General features: G+C 41.6%; 2 protein-coding genes across 5 annotated transcripts in view; both read right to left on the bottom strand.

The window, feature by feature from the left end:
- The window catches only part of grid2ipa (glutamate receptor, ionotropic, delta 2 (Grid2) interacting protein, a), a 30,732-nt gene extending 19,268 nt beyond the window's left edge, over positions 1 to 11,464 (bottom strand). For 2 of the 4 annotated variants that reach the window (XM_024802293.2, XM_024802294.2), the window contains exons 1-4: positions 11,006 to 11,464; positions 9,369 to 9,622; positions 8,946 to 9,278; positions 8,711 to 8,865 (exon numbers count right to left, since the gene is read on the bottom strand). In XM_024802293.2, the coding sequence (XP_024658061.2) occupies positions 8,711 to 8,865; positions 8,946 to 9,278; positions 9,369 to 9,622; positions 11,006 to 11,087 (824 nt within the window). In that variant the 5' untranslated portion in view covers positions 11,088 to 11,464. Of the gene's footprint in view, positions 1 to 4,668; positions 5,299 to 8,710; positions 8,866 to 8,945; positions 9,279 to 9,368; positions 9,623 to 11,005 lie in introns of those variants that run through there. The other 2 variants (XM_024802296.2, XM_076883137.1) reach the window with 1 other exon arrangement.
- A 2,365-nt stretch (positions 11,465 to 13,829) lies between these two features.
- Positions 13,830 to 21,509, bottom strand: e4f1 (E4F transcription factor 1). The gene is made up of 14 exons (XM_004558346.3): positions 21,350 to 21,509; positions 20,967 to 21,097; positions 20,789 to 20,873; positions 19,834 to 20,015; positions 19,608 to 19,728; positions 19,351 to 19,503; positions 19,013 to 19,203; positions 17,823 to 18,062; positions 17,552 to 17,663; positions 16,511 to 16,728; positions 16,232 to 16,430; positions 15,980 to 16,143; positions 14,877 to 14,936; positions 13,830 to 14,728 (listed from the first exon to the last, which is right to left on the bottom strand). Exons 1-14 carry the CDS (start codon positions 21,444 to 21,446, stop codon positions 14,363 to 14,365), a joined length of 2,319 nt encoding a protein of 772 aa, XP_004558403.1. The 5' UTR covers positions 21,447 to 21,509; the 3' UTR covers positions 13,830 to 14,362.
- Positions 21,510 to 22,749: the final 1,240 nt, after the last annotated feature.

The following is a 22,749-nucleotide window of genomic DNA, read 5'->3' as shown; positions in this document are numbered from 1 at the left end:
AAGCTTTTACAGCAAAGGAGGAGCAGTTTCCAGTTCAGCTTCTCTTGTGTTCAGTCAGTACCCAGCAATCTTTTTTTTTTTACATTTGTACAAGAGATCAGTATCATATATAATAAAAACAAGCAGTATTTCACCCTATACCTTCCAAACAAAAATCATATTCTTTATACTAATGTCTCAAAACATCTGTTGTCCGAGGTATCAAAACTGCAGAGGGATTCTTGCTCTGATTACGTATTGCTCCAACAGCAGGATCCACTTAATTGGCTTAAAAATAGTTCAATCCGTATCATCTCATGGGAGTGTCGAGGCAAGCAGAAAGAACTGGTCCAACATCTGAGTGTGTGTGTGTGTGATTTTCGTGAGAGTTTGCATGTGAGTGAGAGAATGAAAGAGAGAGACGAGCTTTGTTGTGTGATCCTGTCACATTAGCGGCTGCAGGTAAAAGTGTTCAGTATCAGTGACAGCTCACTGCTAATATACGAAATGTGAGGAAGCTCAGTGCCAGAGCCACCTCTGGGAGAAAGCACTTCATTCCCCCCCTACTACTGGTATTTTGCCCTCCCATCATCTACTCCAAATGTGGGTTTTTTTCTTCTTAAAGGAAAAGCAAACCCTCACATCAAGTTGCCATTAAATTTAGTGTGTTAAAGGGTGTGTTATGAGGGTAGTGCACCCAGTTCCCCCCGATCTTTTGTATGTTTCATGCACAGAGATTAAAAATAACAAAACAGAGTTGTAATTTCTTTTTCAAATAATGAATCAAGCCAAAGAGAGCTCGTATTTCAGATGCACAACCTCTCAGAAGCTTTGCGTGCATCAAAAAACTTGCTGCTATTTATTTGATACAAATTTCTCCCTTTAATGCCTACATCATGAACCTGATTTTTTCCAAACTGCACAATACATTTTTAAGCAATACACTGCTAAAAAAATTAGCCAAATATAGCAAATATATTTATGATATATGGAAATTATTTTCTTAATTTGTCAGAAGAACACCCTATTTTCCAAAGATTTGAATTTTCTCACAATTATTTCATGGTTCAGGCTTTGAAGGGTTAAGATCTTTAGCATCAGCTTTAAACACTGATAAAGAACCATTTTCTTACGGTTTCTACTCACACCCAAACCTGACATTTGCCACTGATCTTTTTAGATTGCTTGAAATGTCTGGTCCCATTAAACTCTCTTGCAGTCTTAGTGCTGTCTGCTGGTTTATATTTGGCCAATTATCTGCAAGAACAAGAAAAATGCATAACAAAGCAACAGAAGTGACTTAGAAATGGAAGAAATATTGCCAATAACTGTTTTGGAAAGTGTTCTATCGTGTGCTCCTTCTTTAAATATAGGGCGCTCCTCTGTTACACATACGCGTGCACCTCCCCGCCACCTTTTCTCTTTTGCATATCTTCCTCCCCATCCTGCCTACAAAATGATGCTCCCTCGATTCTCAACACAACTCTCTCTATCTCTCTAACTTCACCGTGAATCTCCTGGGTGCTTCCACTGTTGCAGAGCAGGAAAGAGTGCTTTGTTTTTTTCAGAGTGCACCAGTTCCAGTGTGGCTCCATGTACACAGCATAAATTCTGATTTAAATCGCAATAAGGCTCAGCGGCGCACTTTGGATTTCAAAGCTGTCACAGTGATTTTAGAGGTACATTTGGGAATATCGTTAGGAGGCAAAGATTAGATTATTCTCAGTTTTGTAGTTTCTTAAAAATCCTTGCTTATGTAGTGTGTTGCCTTCATACCAATATCTTAAGATGCAAAGCTGAGGGAATATAGATATTCACTCTCTAGAGAATTATTAACACAAAGTTATGACTCACTTAAACTTAAAGGTTTTTACAAGTGCACACTGATATACACCAGACCATAGCTTTAATTAAAACCAACCTGGAACACTGCACATTGATCGGTATCCAAAACCCAGCTATGCACAGGTGTTCCAAAAATACAGACTGAGACTTTTAAAACTTCTATAAATGAGGTCATGCACTCCCAAGCTGTATGTTAAACCACTACCAACATCCAGTGCTCATCATCCACAAGAACAAAACACTCAGTTTAATACAGTCTCTACTTTTGTACTGTTGGTAAGACTTGTGACATTTATTTTGCTTACTGGTTGCACCTGCAGCTTTCATACGGTTTATTACATTTATACAAGAACAAACCTGCAGTACACTTGTATGTATATTACAAGCATAACTCAAAGAGCACAAAGCCAGAAGCACTGCAAAATTACAGTTTGCTTTTCCACAGTGTCTCCTGGTACAGAAATTATTCCACCTTGACTCAAACACACTCACAAATACATATGGGAACTAACTGCTGATTCGCTGTATGTTTTTCAACCTCATTAACACTTAATGACTCTCGTGGTCTAACCCAGCCATGGACAGACTCGCAGCATCATCAGGTATTTTCCCTTAACTTGAATAATGGAAAAGCAGTCTGGATGCTTGCAGTCTCACTGACATAAGACCAAACCCATGAATACACAATGCACTTAATTATAGTCACTCTTATGCAAACCTTCTTTGTTTCACTGAAGAAAGACACACTAGATAAAGCAATGCTGTACATTTTTTTTCTATTCACTGATGTCAAAAACTGATTTATAACTGTCAGTTACACCCATCATCAGGGAAAAATGGAAACATGAGTGAGTGAGTGAGTTGAGGTGGTAAAGTTGCTTCAGTGACTATCAGATAATTGGTTTTTCATGTAACCAAACAGTGTAGTATGCCAAGTGGCGTTCCCCATGGTGCAATCACGGGCCCACATTAACTTTATCAAAAGAAGCTCTCTTCACATACTTCACAGATACAGTGTTTATTAATGAACAGAACATTGTTGAAGACTTGTGTTGAGGCTCATCTGGAAAATGTAGCTGAAATACAGAGTCTTTACAAAAGATTCAAAGACTGTAGTAAATACATGTCCACTTTCACCACAACCATAAGGTCTTCCTGTTTCCTCCTGCCTGGCAGGTCTCTATTCAACATCATTTGTCCAATATATTCACTATCCCTCCTGTGTATTTGTCCAAACCATCTCACCCTTGCTTCTTTAACGTTGTCTCCAAGTCACACTACCTGAGCTGTCCCTCTGATGTACTCATTTCTATTCCTGTTCTCTCCTGGACAGACCCAATAAAATTTCCTAGCATCTTCAACTCTCCCTACCTGTTTTCTTTTAGTGCCACCACCTCCAAACCATACATCATAGCAGGTCTCACTACCATCTTCTAAACCTTCCCTTTCCCTTTTACTGCTTTCTGTAGCATGTTGGGACAACCTCCTCAGTGTTATCAGTGACAAAAATTCTTCCATAGGTAATGCTTCATCCACCTAAATTCATGTTAATTATGAACCCAAAAAGGTGTGTATGAGGGTGACAATGATTAAGTGCACTGTGTATTCATGCAGCAAAAAGTCAACTCTTCCCTGGAGGGCAGCAATGTGTTATTCTGTAACACCAGATTGCTTGGTACTGCTATTCCAAGGACCATGCTCCAGTTATAAACAGCAATACATAAGAGAAAACAGTATCCATCCAAGCCAGCAGAAAGCCAGAGTGAGTGACAAAGAAAGAAAAAGTAGGAAGAAAAGGAAAGACAGACAAGCAGGAGCTGATGAAGTAACGGCAAAAAACGGAAAAGAGACTGATATGAAGACATGAGCTGTAAAATCTGATAGTGTCATGAGACTAGGAAAGAAAGAAGGCAGAAAACTAGAGCTCTTTCTAGGCCAGGGTCATATAACTATTGGGAATGAAGTTGTATGTTCTGCGCTTACACCCTATGTAGGCCATTCAACTTTCCTGAAAAACAGTCATACATCACCATGGTTCCCCGGACAAACGGAGTTGGGGGGAAATACAAAACAGAATGGGGCCAGTTTTTACACGTTTATCACATTTCATTCTGTCAGTTATTGGTTTCTTTTGCTGTCATCGCCTGTACTCCCTCTCTACATCCCTGTACTGTAACTCCGCTGAAACAATCCGACCTACGTCAAAGAAACTTCTACTTGTAAAAAAAAAGAAAAAAAGTTTAGCTTAGCCAAAACAAGTGAGCAGAAACTTCAAAGCTTCTCTCCAGTGAAGCTGGATGTAGGCCTTGGGATGCCCTCAATTATAAGGAGGGCGAGATAAATCTATAATTAGGTCTGAGGGAGGGGTGGATCAAGGACATGATGCACAGAGGGATGAGTGACAATTGCAATCAGCTGGGAAACTCAGTGCAAGAAAACCATTATTATCATCATCATCAGACCCACTTCTGATCAGCTAATTTAACAGCTGGGCCAAGTATGAATCTGCAAATAGGAATCACACTATGTGACACGGTGAAGTTAAAATAAAGAGTGAAATTAAAAAGCCTCCAAAAGAAAATGCAAAAGTGGTTGTTGGGAGATGTCAAACTGAGTTTTGCTAAAATCTAGAGGTTTTCTCATCCCAGCTGGAATCTGATATTTCTAGTTTTGACATTTTCACATGCTAACACAAAGTGTAAAATTGATCATCATTACACACCTTGATAACAAGCCCACCAGATATAGTTGCGCAGCAGCGCTCCAGCAACTTCACATACAGCTCAGCACAACAACACAAAGCACAGTGAACACTGTTCTGAGATCAAACAAAAAGTGCCATACCGAAAGTGTCTGGAAAGGCTCCTATCCCTTCCCATGGCTCTTCAGGGCTTTGAGGAAGTGTCTGAGCTCAGTTAAGCAATGCAAATGCCTTCCCTCTGTCTCAGTTAGTCCCCATCTAGTTTTGAACAAACAACTCTCCCGGACAAAGGAGAAAGGAGAGAAAGATGAGAAACGCAAAGGTGTCCTGGATCTCAAAGGTGCCTGCTGCAGGCTCGGAAAGCAGCCAGATGAAGAACGAGACCAAATGAAAGAGAGGGAGGGAGCAATCTATAAGAGTGGCTGTGGTTTAAATCCTTCCACACCTCCAAAACATCCTCAGGCAGCATCATTAGCTCTTCTCCAACTTCATGTTTGGGGGAGCACTCTTTGTGCCTTCCCATCCTTTATCCTCGTCCTCCACAGGCACCAAAAGACAGAAGCAAAGGCTCGAGGTCAACACAAGGTTGTCTTCTTGGTCTCGGTTAAAGGATAATCCTCAGTATTGACTTGTCCATCATTCAGCAGTGAGAGGTAGTGAGTGACAAATCTTCTCTTCCCTCAGTGGAGGAAAGAAAGAATGACAAGAACAGAGGAGTAAGTGAGGAGGGAGAGAGGAGAGAAGTGGAGAAGAGTGTGGAGCCCCAGTGGAATTTCATAGGCAGGTCAGCACAATGAAACTGTAATGTGCATAAGTGAACATGCAGGAAGTTTGGCAGTTGTGACTGTGTGATTCATCCCTATTCATTACATGTATGCTAGGTAGGAAATGTATCCAAACTGGTGCAAAAACTACCAGAAAAGACTGATTCATAAAGCAGAAGCTGAAAACATTTTGGCACTCAAACACAAAAGGATGTGAAAGTCTAATTAATTCACACCTTTGAAGTCTATATATGGATGCAGTGTCAGACAAAGGCTGACACTTCACTATACTCACAAGTTATCAAAACACTGCACAGCCACATGAACAAAAGAGCTAATAGGTACTCCCAGCTTGTCGCTAATTTCAATTGTTAAGCACTTGCTGACCCCTGGGCTTTACAGCATTTAAGAATTGACACCGGCAAGTGCGCCAGAAACCTAAGAGAGACTTTATTAAAAGAAGTAGGCTGCTTAAAAATAGAACACATCCTTTGGGAGGAGGGGAGGCGAATCAGCGATGGGGACAGAGGCAGACTGAGCAGCGTGTGGCCCAGCTGGTCAAGTTTTCACAAGGCGGACAAAAGAAATAGTTTCATGAGCTGTTAAGCACACCTCAGATCCTCTTACACAGACCCCTCATTATCAGAGGGTGGGTGGAGTGTTCTCACATTCGTGTGTAAATGCATGTGCATGAGTGTGTGAGGGCTGTCGTAGTAAGTAACAGTGATTGAGGGACACAGACCGGCAGATTGGGTGGCAGAAGGAGAGCAAACACTTGATTCTCCGCGCTCAGAACGACGACACAGGCACCAGGCTCATGACGGAGCACACTAATAATCGTATATCTTGCTGTCGGGCATCTTAATTCCTTAGTCAGCGGCTTGGATTCCCAGTACAGCTTTTCAGATCACTGCGATTAGGAGTTATAGCACAATCAGTATACTTAATGAGACAAAAAAGGCATTCAGTATCAGCAAATTCAGGCTAGGGTAACAGCTCTGAATAGCTCCGTCATGCTGATAAGTTAAATGCAATAAATGGGGAACACAGTTTACTAGTTAGCACCAAAATGCATCTGAAGTTTTAAGAAAGGTCACAAGCAAATAGCTGAAATTATGACAATTCATTGTGAGGGGATCATGCACTCAATTTTGTGGACCTTGTTCTAATCTGGAGATTTTTCACTCAAAACGAGTAATGTAAACCTCATGGTTTTAATAAAAGATGCTCACTGGAAAGTCAAGCCTATAAACTGCAGTCAGAGGGCTTTTTCATGGGGAACCATGAAAGTCTGAGCAAAATTAGCTAAGAAGACATTGCATTCATATTACAAATTTCATTGTCCACAGAAACTGTTTACATCGACCAACACAACGCCTGAGGCACAGCTCCTGGAAGCACAACTCCATACGGCTCCCACCACAGACAAACTAAAGATTCAGCTGAAACATAAAGACCTTTCTTCTAAATGTGGAATATAAAGTTTATTTTTAGCCTTTCTTGAGACTACAAACTCAAAAAAACCCTTCCAAATCTTTTTTTTAGCTGTAGGCAACATAACAGGCAGACACAAAGACAAAAGCGTGGAACGTAGCACATGTACATCAAATCCTTTCAAGGTTATAGCATTCCTGATTCAGCACCACAGTATGGAATTGTGGGTAAAAGAAGGTAGAGTTGATTTTTTTAAAGACAGACTCAAACAATTATTGTTAGAGTTATTGCTGAAAGTGAGAAAAACAGCTCAACAGTCCTCAGTCCTCTATGGGTGCAGCTAATGCATAATTGATGGCTCTCCTGTGGACAACAAACATTGCAAACCATTTGTTTTTCCCAGGCAGCTTTCTAAGGATGGAAATGAGCCATCAGTGCTGTGAGACAGACATCTGTGTTCAAATGAAACTGAGACGGCTGGACAGCAGCTTTGTTTTTTTAGCTGCAGGTAGAACAGATTCGTCACCAAAAAAAAAAAAAAGAGGCACAGGGAAAACTCATCACTAATTGATTATGACAGCCGACTTGTTACAGAGTGCTTTAACAGCAGTGCAGTTTACTTGATGACCAATCAGAAATGACCACACACGACAGATGCCAAAGAAGGCAAACTCAATGACCAGTTACATGCTGAAAACGCTCTGAAAATTAATCGTGACAAATTGTTCGGTACTCACCTGAGACAGCAACTCATAATGTCTCCCAGTATGGAACTTCAAAGCCACGACTGTGTGGATGGAGATTGAGCATCTGCATGTTTCACTGTGTGTTACTATGTGTGCAAAATCTCATCCACCGGCAGCAAACTGGCTGTAGCAGCTAAGAGCTGTATGCAGAGGAGGGAATAAAGAGCATCCAGTAATGTGATCCACACAAAAAACCGGTGCGTGTATCAAAGAGTGCATCACAGCTGACAGGGAGATGTGGGAAAGAAAGAGACCAAGCGAGAAAAAACCAGAGTGAGAGTGAAGTGAGCAGAAAAGACAGAGAGAGCGGAAATGCAAGCGTGTGCAGCTGTGTTGTGGTTTGGGTTTTGATTTTCCAATGATTGCTGAGAAGGAAGAAACGCAATATTCGGCGGTCACACTTCTAATCATACGCTTTTTGCATACTATACCTGAGGTGGGGGGGAAACAGAAGAGTGACATTCAAGCACCCAAGAGCAGTGTTAGACATAAAAGAAACTTATTTATGTGTGGTTTTGACGTGCCCCTGACACAGTAAAATGCTGAATGAGCAAGCAAGAGGCAGGGTACAGCAGTCACACAGCACTGTTCACAATAACAATAAAATAAATAAGAAAATGAAGTGCCATAATAGCCAATAAAAAGGCACCGTAAGACACGATGAAATAAACAGGTCTTTTAAAAATAACTGAATAATAATGATTCAATAAAATTCCCCGTAAACTGGGGAACAACTAACAAATTCTGAGCCTGTGAAGACAGCGAGCAGCAGTGTATTTTGTAAGAAGCTGAGATAAGAAAAAAAAAACTGGCTGTTTAGTGCTCTGTATGTAAATACAAGAATTTCCTGAAACATATTGGAACCAATGTAAAGACTATAAAATGTGAGTACGTGAGCTTGCATTTTATACAGCTTGGAGTAGTGAAAGAGATGATTATAATCCAAGTCTAAATACTAAATATCATATCAGGTTTGGCTTTGGTCTGAAACCAGATGTAAAAATGATCAGAACTGTGTTGCACTGTGAGTCTCCCCCTCATTGGTATTCCAGGGACATCTAAGTACGGGAGGAACAGTTTTAAGAAACTCCCGTTTTTCTGAGAAAGTGTTGTTAATCACTGCATAAGAAGAAGTAAATCATTGAAGCCAATCTTCTTGAAAGATGCACATGGCATTTAGTCAGGCTTGTTTTACCCCCAAGTCTCTCTCTGATTGCATATCTGGGTGAATGAATAGCTACCTGACACTGTCAATCAGTTGCTGATGCTCCTCGGTGATCAGAATATCAGGCAGGGCCTCAGCCAGGCTCTCCACATCCCTCTCAGCAGCGTACTGCTTTAGCACCTCAAACAGCTGTTCCTTCACATCTGGCTCCTCTCCTAACACTTCCTCCACCTGACAGAGAAAGAAAAAAAGGCATCATTAAATATGTTAAGTTTCAATTCAAAACATGCAGAAAAATGATAGAAAATTACTTTTTTATTGAACTCCATGGCCTTGTGGGCCCGGCTCTCCCTGACGCTATCACCGCTCTGTGACAGCACCCTCATGCTGCTGCTCAGCCGCTTGGGTCGACGAGCCATGCTGAGCACACCCAAACGCAGAGGTCGTCCCTGAGCTGCTTTTATCATGGCGGCTGCTGTTTCGTGGTGCTTCACTGGAATGCCGTTGACCTCCATGACATAGTCCCCTGCCTTGAGGCCACTGCGGCCAGCTGGACCATTAGGCATGCAGTCCTCAACCATTAGGGGGCTGTCTCCCACAATGGTGAAGCCAAAACGGCCATCTGGGCCAGGGTTGATGTCGATCTGAGAGGGCAAAAAATGAATAAAGTTTGCCACCTTTGCACCGTCTTCACCATTGTAGAGCTGAATGTGGGTTATTGACTTTCAGCTGACCTGTTCAATCCGTGACACCACCCCGATGCTCGGTGGGACCGTCTTGAGGGTCTGAGCCAAAGCGATCAGCGCCGGTGTGCTGAGGTTGGTCACATCCTGGCCCTCTATGTCCACCACCTGGTCACCGGGCTGTAGGCCAGCCAGGTAGGCACTACTGCCTTCTACAACAGACAGGATATAGCTGGGCCCAGTGCCTCCAAGTCGGAAGCCAAATGCCTCTGGCCAGTTCTGATTGGTGGCTGGGAGGCCGAGGTCTGGATAACAGAGAGAGAAATAAAACTTGGAGAGACGCAAAGAAATAGCTCATTTATACATTTCTTGGGCGGAATTAGGTATTAACAGAGCAAAGCCTCAGACTCAAAGATGGTTATATCAATAGGCACTTTACGAAGGGGTGAAACCATCTCTGCTTTGCTGCTTATCGCATGTTCTGAAAGCATAAAAAGAGCATTGCTAATCTGGTCCAAAGCTCCTAATACAGTGGAGGTGGTTGCGAGCTGTAGAATAGAGGTCAAACCGACTGTTTAAATGGGCCAACTGAGATATGGAGCTGCTTGTAGCTGTAGCAGCAGGTGCACTGGTCTATTTAATGAAACTGCAAAATTTCAAGGCACTCTCTCTGTTTTAGAAAGATTGACTTTTAATAAACCAAAGGAGGTTATTTATGCCTGCTGCTATCTAGCCCACATGTCAAACCAGCGGCCTTCCCCTGGTCACTGGCCTCATTAAGCTGCTGTAGGTCTCCCAGTAGAATCACTCGTCTTCCACAGCCATCCGAATGCATCGAAGATATATGTAGGACATTATTGGGACTGTTTAGTGCACTTTGACTTTACGTGTAGATGCTTTTATTTTGTTCCAAAATCTCTGTCTATGTTCTTGTCTTTTGCAGCATCCATATTTGTATTTGTATTACAGTGTTGCTTATTAGAACCAGCTAATTTGTACATAGTTGTCATGTATGTGGCCAAGATTGAAAACTTAGATGCAAGTTATTTGATCAAACAAGTCAAGCCAGTGCCGCTACTCCATGAAAAATATAAATTATGACATCATGATCCCAAGGCAGAAAACCGGAAAGGAAAACACATTAAAAAATATTTACCAATCGCAACAACCAGCACCAAAGAATTGTTTTTCTTCTTGCAAATGATTCGTCTTGTAAAGACACAGAAAAGAAAAGAAAGAAAGAAAGAAAAAAGACTAATTAAAAAGCTCAAATTCTCTGCAAGCCTTTGTAAAGTAATCTGAAAATGTCAGACTCTACTTCAAAACAAGACATAAAAAAACAGATCTTACCAGAGCACAGGGATGAATATTCAGGGCGGTGAATACAATACATATATACAGACTCAAAAACCCACAGAGTTTGATCTCAGAAACAAACAGTAGCTGATTAAGGCTTTAAAACAGACTGGAAAATCGCTACTACTGAGATGTGAATCGTAATCTTCTCTCCCTGCAAGAACATAAGCGGCACTATCGAGACTTTCTTGTCCTCTTCTCTCCGGCTTGTGACACAGATACACATCTGAGCTCCAGGTCCTTTTAAAGCTTCCCTCTTTATCTGACTTCCACTAGATGAAACACCTCGGGAATAGCATAAAAATAATTATCATTCTGAGAAATAGACTTACAGAAATCTTTGGAGGCACTCCGAGTTCCCGACTTGCTCTGGCGCAGGGAGAAGCGGCCCTTTCTGCTCAGGAAACGCCTCATCCTTGCCCGGCTTGCGGCAGGGCACGTTCCAGCCAGCCTATCTTCACCCCCAGCTTGGGGGCCGATGCAGCCAAAGAGTGTCCCAGGACACCCTCACGCTGCTCCTCACCTGAGCTCACTACCTCCAAAGGCTTCTACCCACGTAAGTAAATCAAGTGTACCTGAGAGGTCACATTTGGAGATTACGTAGGCCAGTGCCTCCCCCTGTTCTCAGAGAAGTAGCAATCTGAGGCAGTGGTGGTGGAGGCTGGAGGAGAAGGGAGAGTGTCTGAAAGTCAGGTTCTCCATCCTGGGTGAAGCAGCCTCAGTCCAAACCCTGTGGCTGACGATCAGGAAACTGGGACATGCACACTTGGTCCTGAAATGGTTCTTTGCGAGAAAAGGTACAGCGAAGCCCCATTTTTCTATAAATACCTTTCTCTCTCTCACTCCCAGCCTCTCTCTGTCTCCCTCTGTAGCTCATGTGCATGAGGCCCTCTCAGAGGGCTGAGGGATGACCCAGAAACTGTAGAGTATGAGCCAGGGACACGTCTCTGATTATAGCATCTGTGCTAACCTTGCTACTGGAGCACTGGTTACAGAGATGGAGCCTACAGATAGGCTCAAGGTTATACACACATCAAATACAACAGTGGTTTTGTGGAGGGTTTTTTTTTTTTTGGCTAAGCCAATCATCCACAGTGAATTTGCCACAAGACCACAGGGCTAATGGATCAATAGATCCAGTTTGTCTCTGTAGGAATTATGACAGAACAGCAGTGCTTTCATGTTCCTACAAAGGAGCCACAGCAGTGGATGCTGTGCTTTACCTGCCAGGTGTGTATGCTTTCAAAACAGGTAGGATTCCCAAGACGGCAGGTGGTGTTCACTCTACAGCAGTGGTAGGCAACCTTTCTGATGACGAGTGCCATCTAAAATTTCCTCAGAAGTCAGTGTGCCATATGATTGCATTAGCAATAAATTTAATAGCGCTCTATATTAATCGTTACACACTATATAGAACCACTTTATAGAATTATATTTGTTCGCAGCTATCAGCAAATAGTTATCAGCTATTTTGAAACAAAAAACGACTTTTTATCCATAACAGCAAATGAACTGTACAACAGAAAATACAAATGCTATTTATGGTCTCCTCACAACAATGATAAGAAAAATAAACTGAGCCAATATGGCATGTCTGTTAATACACTCTGATCTCTGGTCTCCCACTCAGAGACACAGGTCTCTGAGTGTCCAGCATTCAGACACTCATGTGAGAGAAAATCTGCTCACACAGATATGTAGAGCCAAGTACTGTCAATAAGGCCTCTGCAATGTTCTGAAGACAGTTAAACTTGTCAGGTAGTGATGCCCAGCAGGTAAAAATGCAAGCTCCATGAACACACACAGCTATGGATTCCAGCTGCTTCAATGTTGCATTAACTGGCATTAACTCAGCCAGTTAATGCGAGAGAAGTCTAGCTGCTCATTAAAGATTTCTGGTTTGATCAGAAAATAAAACATTGGTCCATACACCTGAAAGTCGCAAAAATGCATTGTGTCTGGAGTCTACGGATATATCCGTGTATTTCTTCCTTCCCTTATAACTTCCCTTCAACTCATTAATGTCACCTAAAGGGTAAACCTGTTTCTCCATCACCTGTTCAGCTCTGATGATTCAGTAAGGACATCTCCTGGTTTCATTTTCATGTTTCCCTCTCAACACATATCCAAACAGACATCATGACCAGCAGCTTTTACAGCTGTGGCTCCAGCAAACATCAGCTGATACTGGAAATTAATATTAAATCAATTCTAACAACAGCTGATCAAGCTTAAACATGCTGCTGTTGTTTAGCGCGACATCCACTGGTTTCCTCTTTCTGGCGCAAAGTGAGCGATAAACAAACAAGAGAGAAAAGCCAATCAGCTGATCATTGATCAGTTTCATGATTGAAGTAGCAACAGGAGGGGGAGAGAATGAGAGAAGAGTCAGTCACGGGGCAAACTGTGTTCCTTTTCACCTCAATACGAAACGCGTAATATTTTCTCTGAATACGGGACATTCCGTCTTTTTACAGGACGATTGGCAACTCTACTAACCTTATGAATAAAATAAAGTTCACTATCAGTAACATCATAGCACCCACCCAGCTGCAGTACCAGTTGTTGTAACTGACTGTAAAAAGTCAGCATAACGAAAATAAACTCCACTTAAACTTGGTTTATATCTGACCCAGATAGACTGCAGGTCATAACTTCTTACCTGAAGTTCAGTTCACACTCGGACCGGCGGCCGCCTAGGGGCTCTCCTCTTGCCTCCCCTTTCCTTCATCCACCTGCTGGCCTCTACCACTTGCTAATGTTACTGAATCTGAGGAAGCTCCGCCATAGCCACCACCAAACTACTGAGTTATTTTTATACACCGGCCAGCATCTGGCCAATCCACCATCTTTCATTGTTTATACCGTTACAAAATAAATAAAATAAACCATCGGCCCATAAAAACGGAATATCACCGTCGGTTAACCCTTCGCGTGCCTGCCGCGGAATGCGTGCCTAGGGTTGCCGACCCCTGCTCTACAGCCACATATACACTTCTACAACAAAGAAATAAGAACTAATTTAAGACCATAAAGTAAAATGACCAACAACACATTATTTTAGTCAAGCAGCAAAGACACAAAGTAGAAGCATCAGGAGTTTTTCCACTCAGAGAAAACATGACTGGAAAAAAACCCCCAAAAAACTGAACTATGTAAGAAAATAGCATTTATTTGATGCAAACTCTAGCTAATCTGATATTTTTACATCTATCAAACTTAGAGATTCATTGTGACTGACCAGCTCAGAACAGCCACAGTGTTTTTCACACCTGACCGAGACATGAAGGAAGGAAAAACTGAAATTAAATGATGTCATTTTATGTAAAAAACAGCTATTTTTATTTGCCGTACAAAAACTGCCAAAAACTAGGCAACGACAAATGGCATGTTTCATTTATTTCATCAAAAAACAAACATGCATTTGTGCATGCCTATCATTTTAAGATCCAAAAGTTCCCAAATTAGACAAAACATTTAATGAAGAGAATAATGTTAGTAGATCGACCAACAAAAATGAGCTGTGTGATGAAGCAGTAGTCCTGTGGCACACTTGTGTACCGCATGAATCAAAAACACTTTGGCCTTAGTTTGGGTTTTTTTCACTTGAAGTGCAAATAAACTGTACAGTTACTGGCTACAAAGTCATAATCAAAGCCACAACAGTCTGTAGTTAGCATCCGCTTTGATCATACAACGACTGTTTGAAACTCCACCTCGTCTGGGGAGGTGATGACATATTCCTCTTGCTGCTGCACCACTTGTACTCCTTCTTCCAATGTTTCCTCCGTGGTAACCATAGTAACAGTTCCCTCCGCTGTACCTGCCCTGGCCAGCAGTCTGCCATCACTGATGGCGGAGGCCAGCGTCATGGCCACCTGCTCGGTGAGGCTCTCGGGCGTGGCGATGGTGATGGTATCGCCGCAGTCAGAGATGGACAGGCCTTCCTCGTTCTCGGCCACATTTCGCACAATGATCTGGTGGCTGCTTGCGCCACCCGCACTCTGCGATTGGCTGACGAGTCTCTGCACCACCTTCACGATGTGGTTTCCCATCTGGGAGGGACAGAGTTTGATGGCTTTTTTGTTTCATTTTGTTTTTTTAAAACACTATATGGGTTCAACTTGAATTTTAGCAAATAATGAGATTCACATATTCTGCAAAATGCTCCAACACACGTTCATATAATCCTTGTGAACCAACCTCATTTTGGCTGTCTTCAATGACCGTCACTTCTTGCTGCACTTCCTCCTCCGTTTGTGTCTGAATGATGGAAAACAACAAAGCAAATTAATAATCAGGATTTTTGTGTTTATTTAGACACTGTGGATGCATGCAAACAAATCCTTTGAGTGGACTGCAAATGGACTTAAGGTATCTAACAGGACCACACAACGTCCTTCTCCAGAGTACAAGTCTAATTGGCCCTGATTTAGAGTGCACACAGTTGCTTTTAATCTACTGGCTGCTTTGAAATCCACCTACATTACAATTCCTGACAAAGTCATATCTGTTGCACATTTTATTATGTACTTCCAGTTCCTGCTCTCCCTATTTCAATCTTCCCACATATGGACACAAGAACAGGAGGTCCCCAAGTCCACAAAATCATAGGCCAAATATATGCGTTCATGAATTCTTACAAATGCTTCACAGCCTTAAGGCAGCTTGTACAGAAAAAAAAAATGCTTCAAACAGTGCTCGACAAAAGCCATATTTGTTTTTGCTGGTTTTCAAACTAAATTTCTCTGGTATGAATGGAAAATGCTCAAAGTACTAATTTGGTTTAAAAAAAACTTTTGATTTTTTGTTTAAAAAGATAAAAGGAGTTTTCCTTTTGAAATTCAGACCTTTACAAAACTGCCTTAGTTCTGACTTTCCACTGAATACAAAATTGCTCTTCAAGTATTTCAACCCCATTCCAGTCATTCTGCAGTAACACTTCTCTTTAAAACTAATGAAATATCACATACAACATTTTGCTGTGGTTCGGAAATCTCGTAATCTAGGCCCTAAACTTGGCAAAGGAAATTGTTTGGCTGTAATCAGCGACCCAATCAGTTCCCTGCAGATATAATCATTTAGTACAACTTGAAGAGTGAAATTACACACTTCAGCTTGCACTTTAGTCGCTGATCTAAAAAGAGAGAATAGCACCTGCTGTGACTGAACTCTGGACAGATTTGGCAACATGCTCCAAACTTTGAACCCCCCCTCACAGCAACTGTTTAACAGCTTTGTTTTTTTCTGCCCATCTAATAACTGTTATGCAAAGACTATGTTTTCTGTTAACCTGTAGTGCTAACCTTGATTATATACTCTTGTGTGTCTGCCACCACTGAGGAGAACTCCACCAACACAGCGTTAGGATCGTCTGAGATGATGGCTGTTGCATCGGGACTGTCCAGTGTTGTCTGTCCTTCTGTTAAAACAACCTGCTGCTCACAGGCGTCATCCTTATGGCAGCCGCCTGGTATAAATACAGGTTGTGTTAACTGGGCTGTTTGCATCTGTGCTGCCAGTACATAAGTCAGTTAGGCTTTGTGTGTCGTCCTGACCTTTAGCGCGCATGTGCCGATTGAGAGTCCCGTGCTCAGCAAAGCCCCGTGCACACTTTGGGCACTTGAAAGGCTTCTCGCCGGTGTGATGGCGGATGTGTCGTACCAGAGAGCCTTTCTCTCTGAAGCCCCTCGAGCAAAACTGACACACATACGGTCTTACATCACCATGAGTCCGCTGGTGCACTTGCAAGGCATTCTGAGAAAGAGAAGAAAATCTGTTAGACTGGAGTGAAACCCCCCATGCCATTAGTTCAAGAATTTTTTTTAATGAATTACCTTGGTTTTGTATGCCTTGTTGCATCTGGTACAGTGGTAAGGTCTGTCATCTGAGTGTGCCCTCATGTGTTCCCGTACATGGCCGATGGTTTTGTAGAGCTTGCCACACTCGCCGCACTTGTATCTCCTCTCGTTGACATGGACTTCCATGTGTTTCTTCAGCAGGTAACCAGTTAGAAACTCTTTATGGCACAGTGTACACTTGAAGGGCTTATAACCTGCATAAAGAGGAAGGGAAACACAAGAACAAAACATCTTTTACCACAAGTGGCACCTATAAAGCAAGAAGGTCAGAACTGAGACAACAAAAGACTGAATCCAGCACACTTGGCATGACTTTGTAGAGTGTAAATAACGATAGAGAAATCAGCGGCGACTTTCTGTATTTCTCTGTATTTGGCAACAGGAACAACTATGTTGGAAGTTGGTAAGACCGAGTCACACGATGAGAGTTAATTTCAAAACAAAAAAACAAACAAACAAACAAAAAAACATGACAAGGACGAGGGAGGTCTCTGGTGACTAAAAAATCTCATTAACCCTAATAAAAAAAATTACAGGTTAAATAAAATTACGAAAGTATAGCTAACAAAGTTGAGCAAGCAACCAAAAGATGTGTGAATGACAGAGTGGACTCCAAGTCATTCGCAACATTTTGCTCTCCTCACTTTCCCCATCTACTCTACTGCCCTGTGAAAATAAAGGCCTAATAATTAAAACATAAATAAATTACTTATTTATCTATATTTTTTTAAACAAAATCCTGGCACCAGTATAATGGGTGTGGTTAAATGTAGCAAGAATATTCAGCATATATTTAAGAGCCACTGGAAAGTGACAAACAATCTTTAATAATGAAGTCGTATTTTTAGCTAACGTTAGCAGTGCTAGAGTCAGCAACCTTCAGTCCTTGCTGTTTAACATCCACACGCCCATGAAGAATGTGATTCCTGTAGTCAAGTGGTTTCATACCAGTTTACTCTGACACAGCCTCCATACAACCATTAATTGATGAAGTCGCAGTGCTGGGTAGAGACTTACCTAAATGGCCCTTAACATGAAAGCGGAAATAATTCAATCCCTTGAAGGAGCGGTTACAGTGTGGACAAGTGTGCAGTTTTGATGATGTCCGATCACCACTGTCACCCGTTTCCTACAAAACAAAAACCACAGAAAACTTAAAATGCACCAGAAAGAAAATACAACAGTGTCTCGTGATGAAAAACCTTGACTTTTAACAAAATAACGAAGCGTACCATTTCCTGGTCTGGTGAATGTATATGCTGTGTCAATTCACACTCCCAGTACTTACCTCCTCCATCTCCACAAACTCCTCTTTAACTTGGATCTCAATGACGCCTCCGTCGGCTTCAGGGTGCTCCGAAACAACTTTATTTATCTCCTCAGTTGCATGTGGGGTCTCTGTCTCTTCAACTACAGTCTCCTCTGTCCCCAGTGCAATGCCAGAGTTGATGATGGCCTGACAGATGAGATTGTCACCTGCTGCTGCAGCAGCCGCCAGAGCTTCTGCCTGAGACTGCTCCACCACCACCTGACATGAGAGAGACCGACAGCACAGACAAGGAAAGAATGACAGGCTTTAAACTAGAGAGCATGAGTCATAACACAATCTGTGCTAATTTCATTAGACTATCCTGCAGCTGACTGTTGCCTCTCACCAGTCACTGCAGCCCGGAGAGTAGCTGGTGAGCATTTTGTAGACAAGTCTGTCTCTTACATGCAAACTAAAGGCGATGGCAGCGATATGCTAGCAACCAAATAATCACAAAGAGGTTTCTGCCAACTGATCGAGGAATACACAATGTTTTCCCCAGGGAGAGATGAGTCGCTATGAGAAAACCAGTGTCACTGACTGGTCTCTAGGCTTGTGTGACTGGGGCTTTAGCAATGATTTTCCCAGCAATTGTCATCAAGCTGCAGCCACCACATGCAACCGGTCAGTGAACTTATTTTTCCCCTCATGACCTGCGGTTGCCAGATGGTCACTGACCTGTGTGACTCAGGCCTTATTCACTTAATCCTACATTTTCACCTTGCTTGTTACATCCCAGTTAATGTCACATGGTTACCAGTCACACATCTGCAAAACCTCAATAGTACCACCACTGCCAACTAGTGTATCTGCAGTGTAATTACAGAGGGGTGCAGATATTGAAAAGCATGTTAGATATAAGTGGGATAAACTGATTTCATTTTTACAGGAAAGCTCTCTGTAGTAAGCTGGAGCACTGTGAGAAATGTTACATTTGAACAAATAGAAAACTACATCAAAGAAAAGTTCCAGAAATTATGAATGCTGGCAATCATCTCTTTGCAGATTTGAAGAAAAAAAAAAAAAATTCTGTGTAACTCTACTTTAAACTGCCTCAAAAGAATCTCGTGCAAAAATGCACCAAATAACTTTAAAGGAGAGGATTCAGTATGTCTTATGTGTGCATTTTAGCAAGAGTTTAAAAATAGTGTTTGAATCTTCATCCTAACCTGTTGCTCCTGTGTAGTTCCATCAACCTCCATTGTAAAGTGGACCTGATGGAGAACCTCTTGGGAACCAGACTCTACCACACTGACCACAGCGGTCTCAGCCTCCACCATTTCCTGCTCCACCGGCTGCTGCTCCTCCACAACTACAACCTCTTGCTGGGCAGCCACTGCAGCTTGATCAGCGTCGATTCCTGAACAAATCGCAAAGAATCAGCAAATCTTCAAACTGAGGCATAATACACTATAAATTAAACTGACTATACATCCATAAAGACGACTTGTTAGTTTTTAGCTAGTTTCTTAAGAACAAATACACAAAGACAGGAGCTAAATCCAACCTTTCTGCACTCCATCCTTGCTGACCAGGATTTCCTTGTACTGAACAAAGCGGATCTTTTCTGTGCATGGTGTGAGAGCTTTGAGGTGTCTGGTGAGAGCACCGGATTCTCTGAAGGCCTGGCCACACAGGGTACATCGATACGGCCGCTCATCTGCAAGAGAAAAGATGTCATTTAAAATGTAGTTAGGTCATTTTCACGAGATGACGTCGGATTAAATAAATAGGTCTCGTGTGACGTCGGTTTTCTCGTCGTACCGGTGTGGCGACGGTTGTGACGAATCAGGGAACCTTTTGTTCGAAACGACGTCCCACATAGGTCACATGAGAAGTTTTTCTGGTCACTGTGAGTTTTCATGTGCGTTCTCAAGATATTAGTCTGAGAAGAAGAAAAAATGAATAAATCACACAGGCCAAATTAGCAACATAAACTCCTAATAACCATTGTGTTTACATTTTCCAATTAAAATAAATGCAAACTCACAGTTTTAAATGTTTTTTTACAAAGGTGGCAAATGTAACGTCCCTCTGTGTTGACTTTATACATGAGCTTGTCACTGTCACCACTGTCAGATACGACTCCTTCTGTTTCATCTGACTGGTCAGACACTTTAAGGGAAGCAGTTTTCTTCCTGCGCCCTCGACCTAACTGAGTGTCGCTTACATCTGTGAGGAGGAAAAAGAAAAAAAAGCCAAAGTAATAATTCAATCTGAAATCTAATAAAAAGCTTAAAACAATGTTAACTTGAGCTGAAGAGACTTGTCACTAACATACTGAACATTGTCTCATCTCAGCCTCTTAGGATTTAGATTAATGCTGGGATTAAACACACATTGAGAAAAATACAATGTGGGAAATGCAGGTAAATACAAGCCAAATTCAAAAAGATGGGTCATTGTGTAAACTGTAAATATAAACAGAATCCATTTCTAAATCTCATAAACCCTTAATTTATTCACAATAGAACACAAAAAAAACATTAAATGTTTAAACTGATACCAGGCACGATTATCTCATCAAAATTACTGTATCACGGCTTCTCGGGGCCAAAGCTCATTTAAAATGGATTTGAGGCAAAGTGAAAAACAGATCTGCGGTCAAATAAAGTCAAAATCTGAAATTCTTTTTGGAAAAGATGGATGCAGTGTCCTCTGGATTAAAGACAGAGAGACCATGGGATTGTCGTCTGCGCTAAGGTCAAAAGCCTGCATCTCTGATGTTATGAGTGTGCACTAATATTTATGTAATTACAAGCTTGGGCATCTGGAAAGGCATCATTAATGCTTTTTCATAAAATATGGGTTTAAGAGGTTTGAAAATCATTAAATTCTGTTTATTTATATTTACAAAGGATCCATTTTTAAAATTTGTATTATGAGGTCTATCATTGCATTAGCTAAACGGCTAACAGGGGAATAGATTTTGCTGCTTGACTCACCGTCGGTAGTCTTCACTGCCTCTGCTGAAGATGCTCCTTCAGCCGTTTTCGCCTCTGAAGAAGAAATTCCATTGACCGCAGCAACCTGTGAAAATTTTACAGCATTCAACCTGATGTGACTCAGTAAAAACCCTCCGATTTTAGAGTGTTCCCCGAAAACACACATCACATCTTATACCTCTGGGCTGCCATCGAGGCTGCTGGCGTCCCGTGCCTCCACACGTTTGCAGTGGTGTAACTTGTGCTGGATGAAAGCCTCCAATGTGGAAAACTCGGACTGACAGCGTCCGCACTTGTGTACATCTTCATCTAAAAAGCACAGAAACAAGCCCTTACGATGTGCGGCAACCTCACCTGTTTTTGCAGTAAGCCATCACCTGTCTGCTGTAAAGTTTTCCCAAATACTGGCTGGACTTCTAACGTGGACAACGCTGAGGCGAGGTCGCAAACAAGCTAATCTTGCTAACGGCAGTTAGCAACATTTGAAGATGAAGGAAGTTAGGCCCAAACACAATAATCAATAAACAGTTCAGATCTGCTTTAGCTGCTATGAGGACTCACCTTCGTCTCCCAGCGTGGTTTGAATGGTGATCGTCTCATTGCCGTTCTTCGTTTGCTCCCGCTCACTTTCTGCCGTATGATTATTTTCCACACTCATGTCGTTTCAATCCTCCGTCTCTGTCGCAACGCTGCAAAAGGGAGGAAAACATGGCGGATTTACGACCCCGTAGTCATAACAACAAAGAGCGCGTGCGTATGTCTTCTCGCGGACAGAAAGGCGAAAATTCATTATGTTGAAAATGCATGTTTACATACACATAATACAGGCAGCTCTCATTCAGCTCAGTACATTTAATATAAGATTTATTAGGAAAGAATATACAATATTTCTATTTCTATTTTTCCTTCATATATGCGCAGTTGAAATGACGTGTGACGGGTAAATAATATATAGAGACATTTCTAGAAGAAAACAAACTATAAATGGCGCTCGCTGTATACATGTATGTCTTTACAAACCACTGGGAAATCCCACAAACCGGTGGCAATAATACATGTGAGGAGTGCTCCTTTGCACCCACACTCTTAAACGAGTTAATCCCAAATGAGTTAAACTTAAAGGAGTGAGGAAAACAACGGTTTCTGTTATGCTCCAGTTGGTATTTTTCCTGGTATGGTTAGAGCTAACTGCTGAGTGAAAGGTAACTTTAAATCACTTCTAAGTTGTAATACTTATCTTCTTCTTCTTCTTCTTCTTCTTCTTTAATGCCAGAGCTAAATCGACATTTTAAATCATCCTCTCAAAATTTCAGATTATTATGTTAGAATGTCAGTTTACTGAGTATCTTGAAAATGTATGATACATAACATATGGACAGGAAACAAAAATTTTCAGCACTGCTCCCACTGCTGAAGAAAACTGTTTTTTGCTATTTGTAAGACAAACTTTAGATATATTGAAAAATTTGAAATTTCATAAATAACTCGAAATTTTAAGATACTTAGTAAGTGGAAATATGTAACTTGAAAGTTTGAGATAATAACTCAAGATTTCGACCCAGCTCTGCCTTACTTTTTTTTTTTTTTACTGTGGCAGAAATAAATTTCCACATCCATGTAACAAGTGTGTAGTCTAGGTTCATGCTGGCTGTAGTTGCTCACATCGAACCTTGATAATGGCCCATGGCATTGCACTTAATGCAAGGGAGACTTCTTCAAGAGGTCTAATTTTATGAACTTACATTTGTATTGATTTAAATGGAGAAGGAACAAACTCTTGTCCCTGCTTCACATCGCCTGTTTCAATGCTTCGTTGCCTTATGTTACAGTCATTTCATATTTACACAGAGACCTTTATGAGTCATGAGTGGCAACACTAAGCAGTACAAAAATAAGACTTTGGCAAATGTACTGGTGATCTTTTACCCTTAAATGACCTTGCAGTGGGGGGGGGGTCATTT

This window comes from Maylandia zebra, linkage group LG4, assembly GCF_041146795.1.
Source record: "Maylandia zebra isolate NMK-2024a linkage group LG4, Mzebra_GT3a, whole genome shotgun sequence".
Taxonomy (NCBI): Eukaryota; Metazoa; Chordata; class Actinopteri; order Cichliformes; family Cichlidae; genus Maylandia; species Maylandia zebra.
This window is presented reverse-complemented; position numbering and strand designations above follow the sequence as displayed.

Coding starts and splice junctions, on each gene's coding strand:
- e4f1 (XM_004558346.3), bottom strand. CDS start 21,446: ATGAGTGTGGAAAATAATCATACGGCAGAAAGTGAGCGGGAGCAAACG. Junction 18,063..19,012: donor GAACTACACAGGAGCAACAG/GTTAGGATGAAG, acceptor CTCTCATGTCAG/GTGGTGGTGGAGCAGTCTCA. Junction 14,937..15,979: donor CACAAGAGTATATAATCAAG/GTTAGCACTACA, acceptor TCCATCATTCAG/ACACAAACGGAGGAGGAAGT.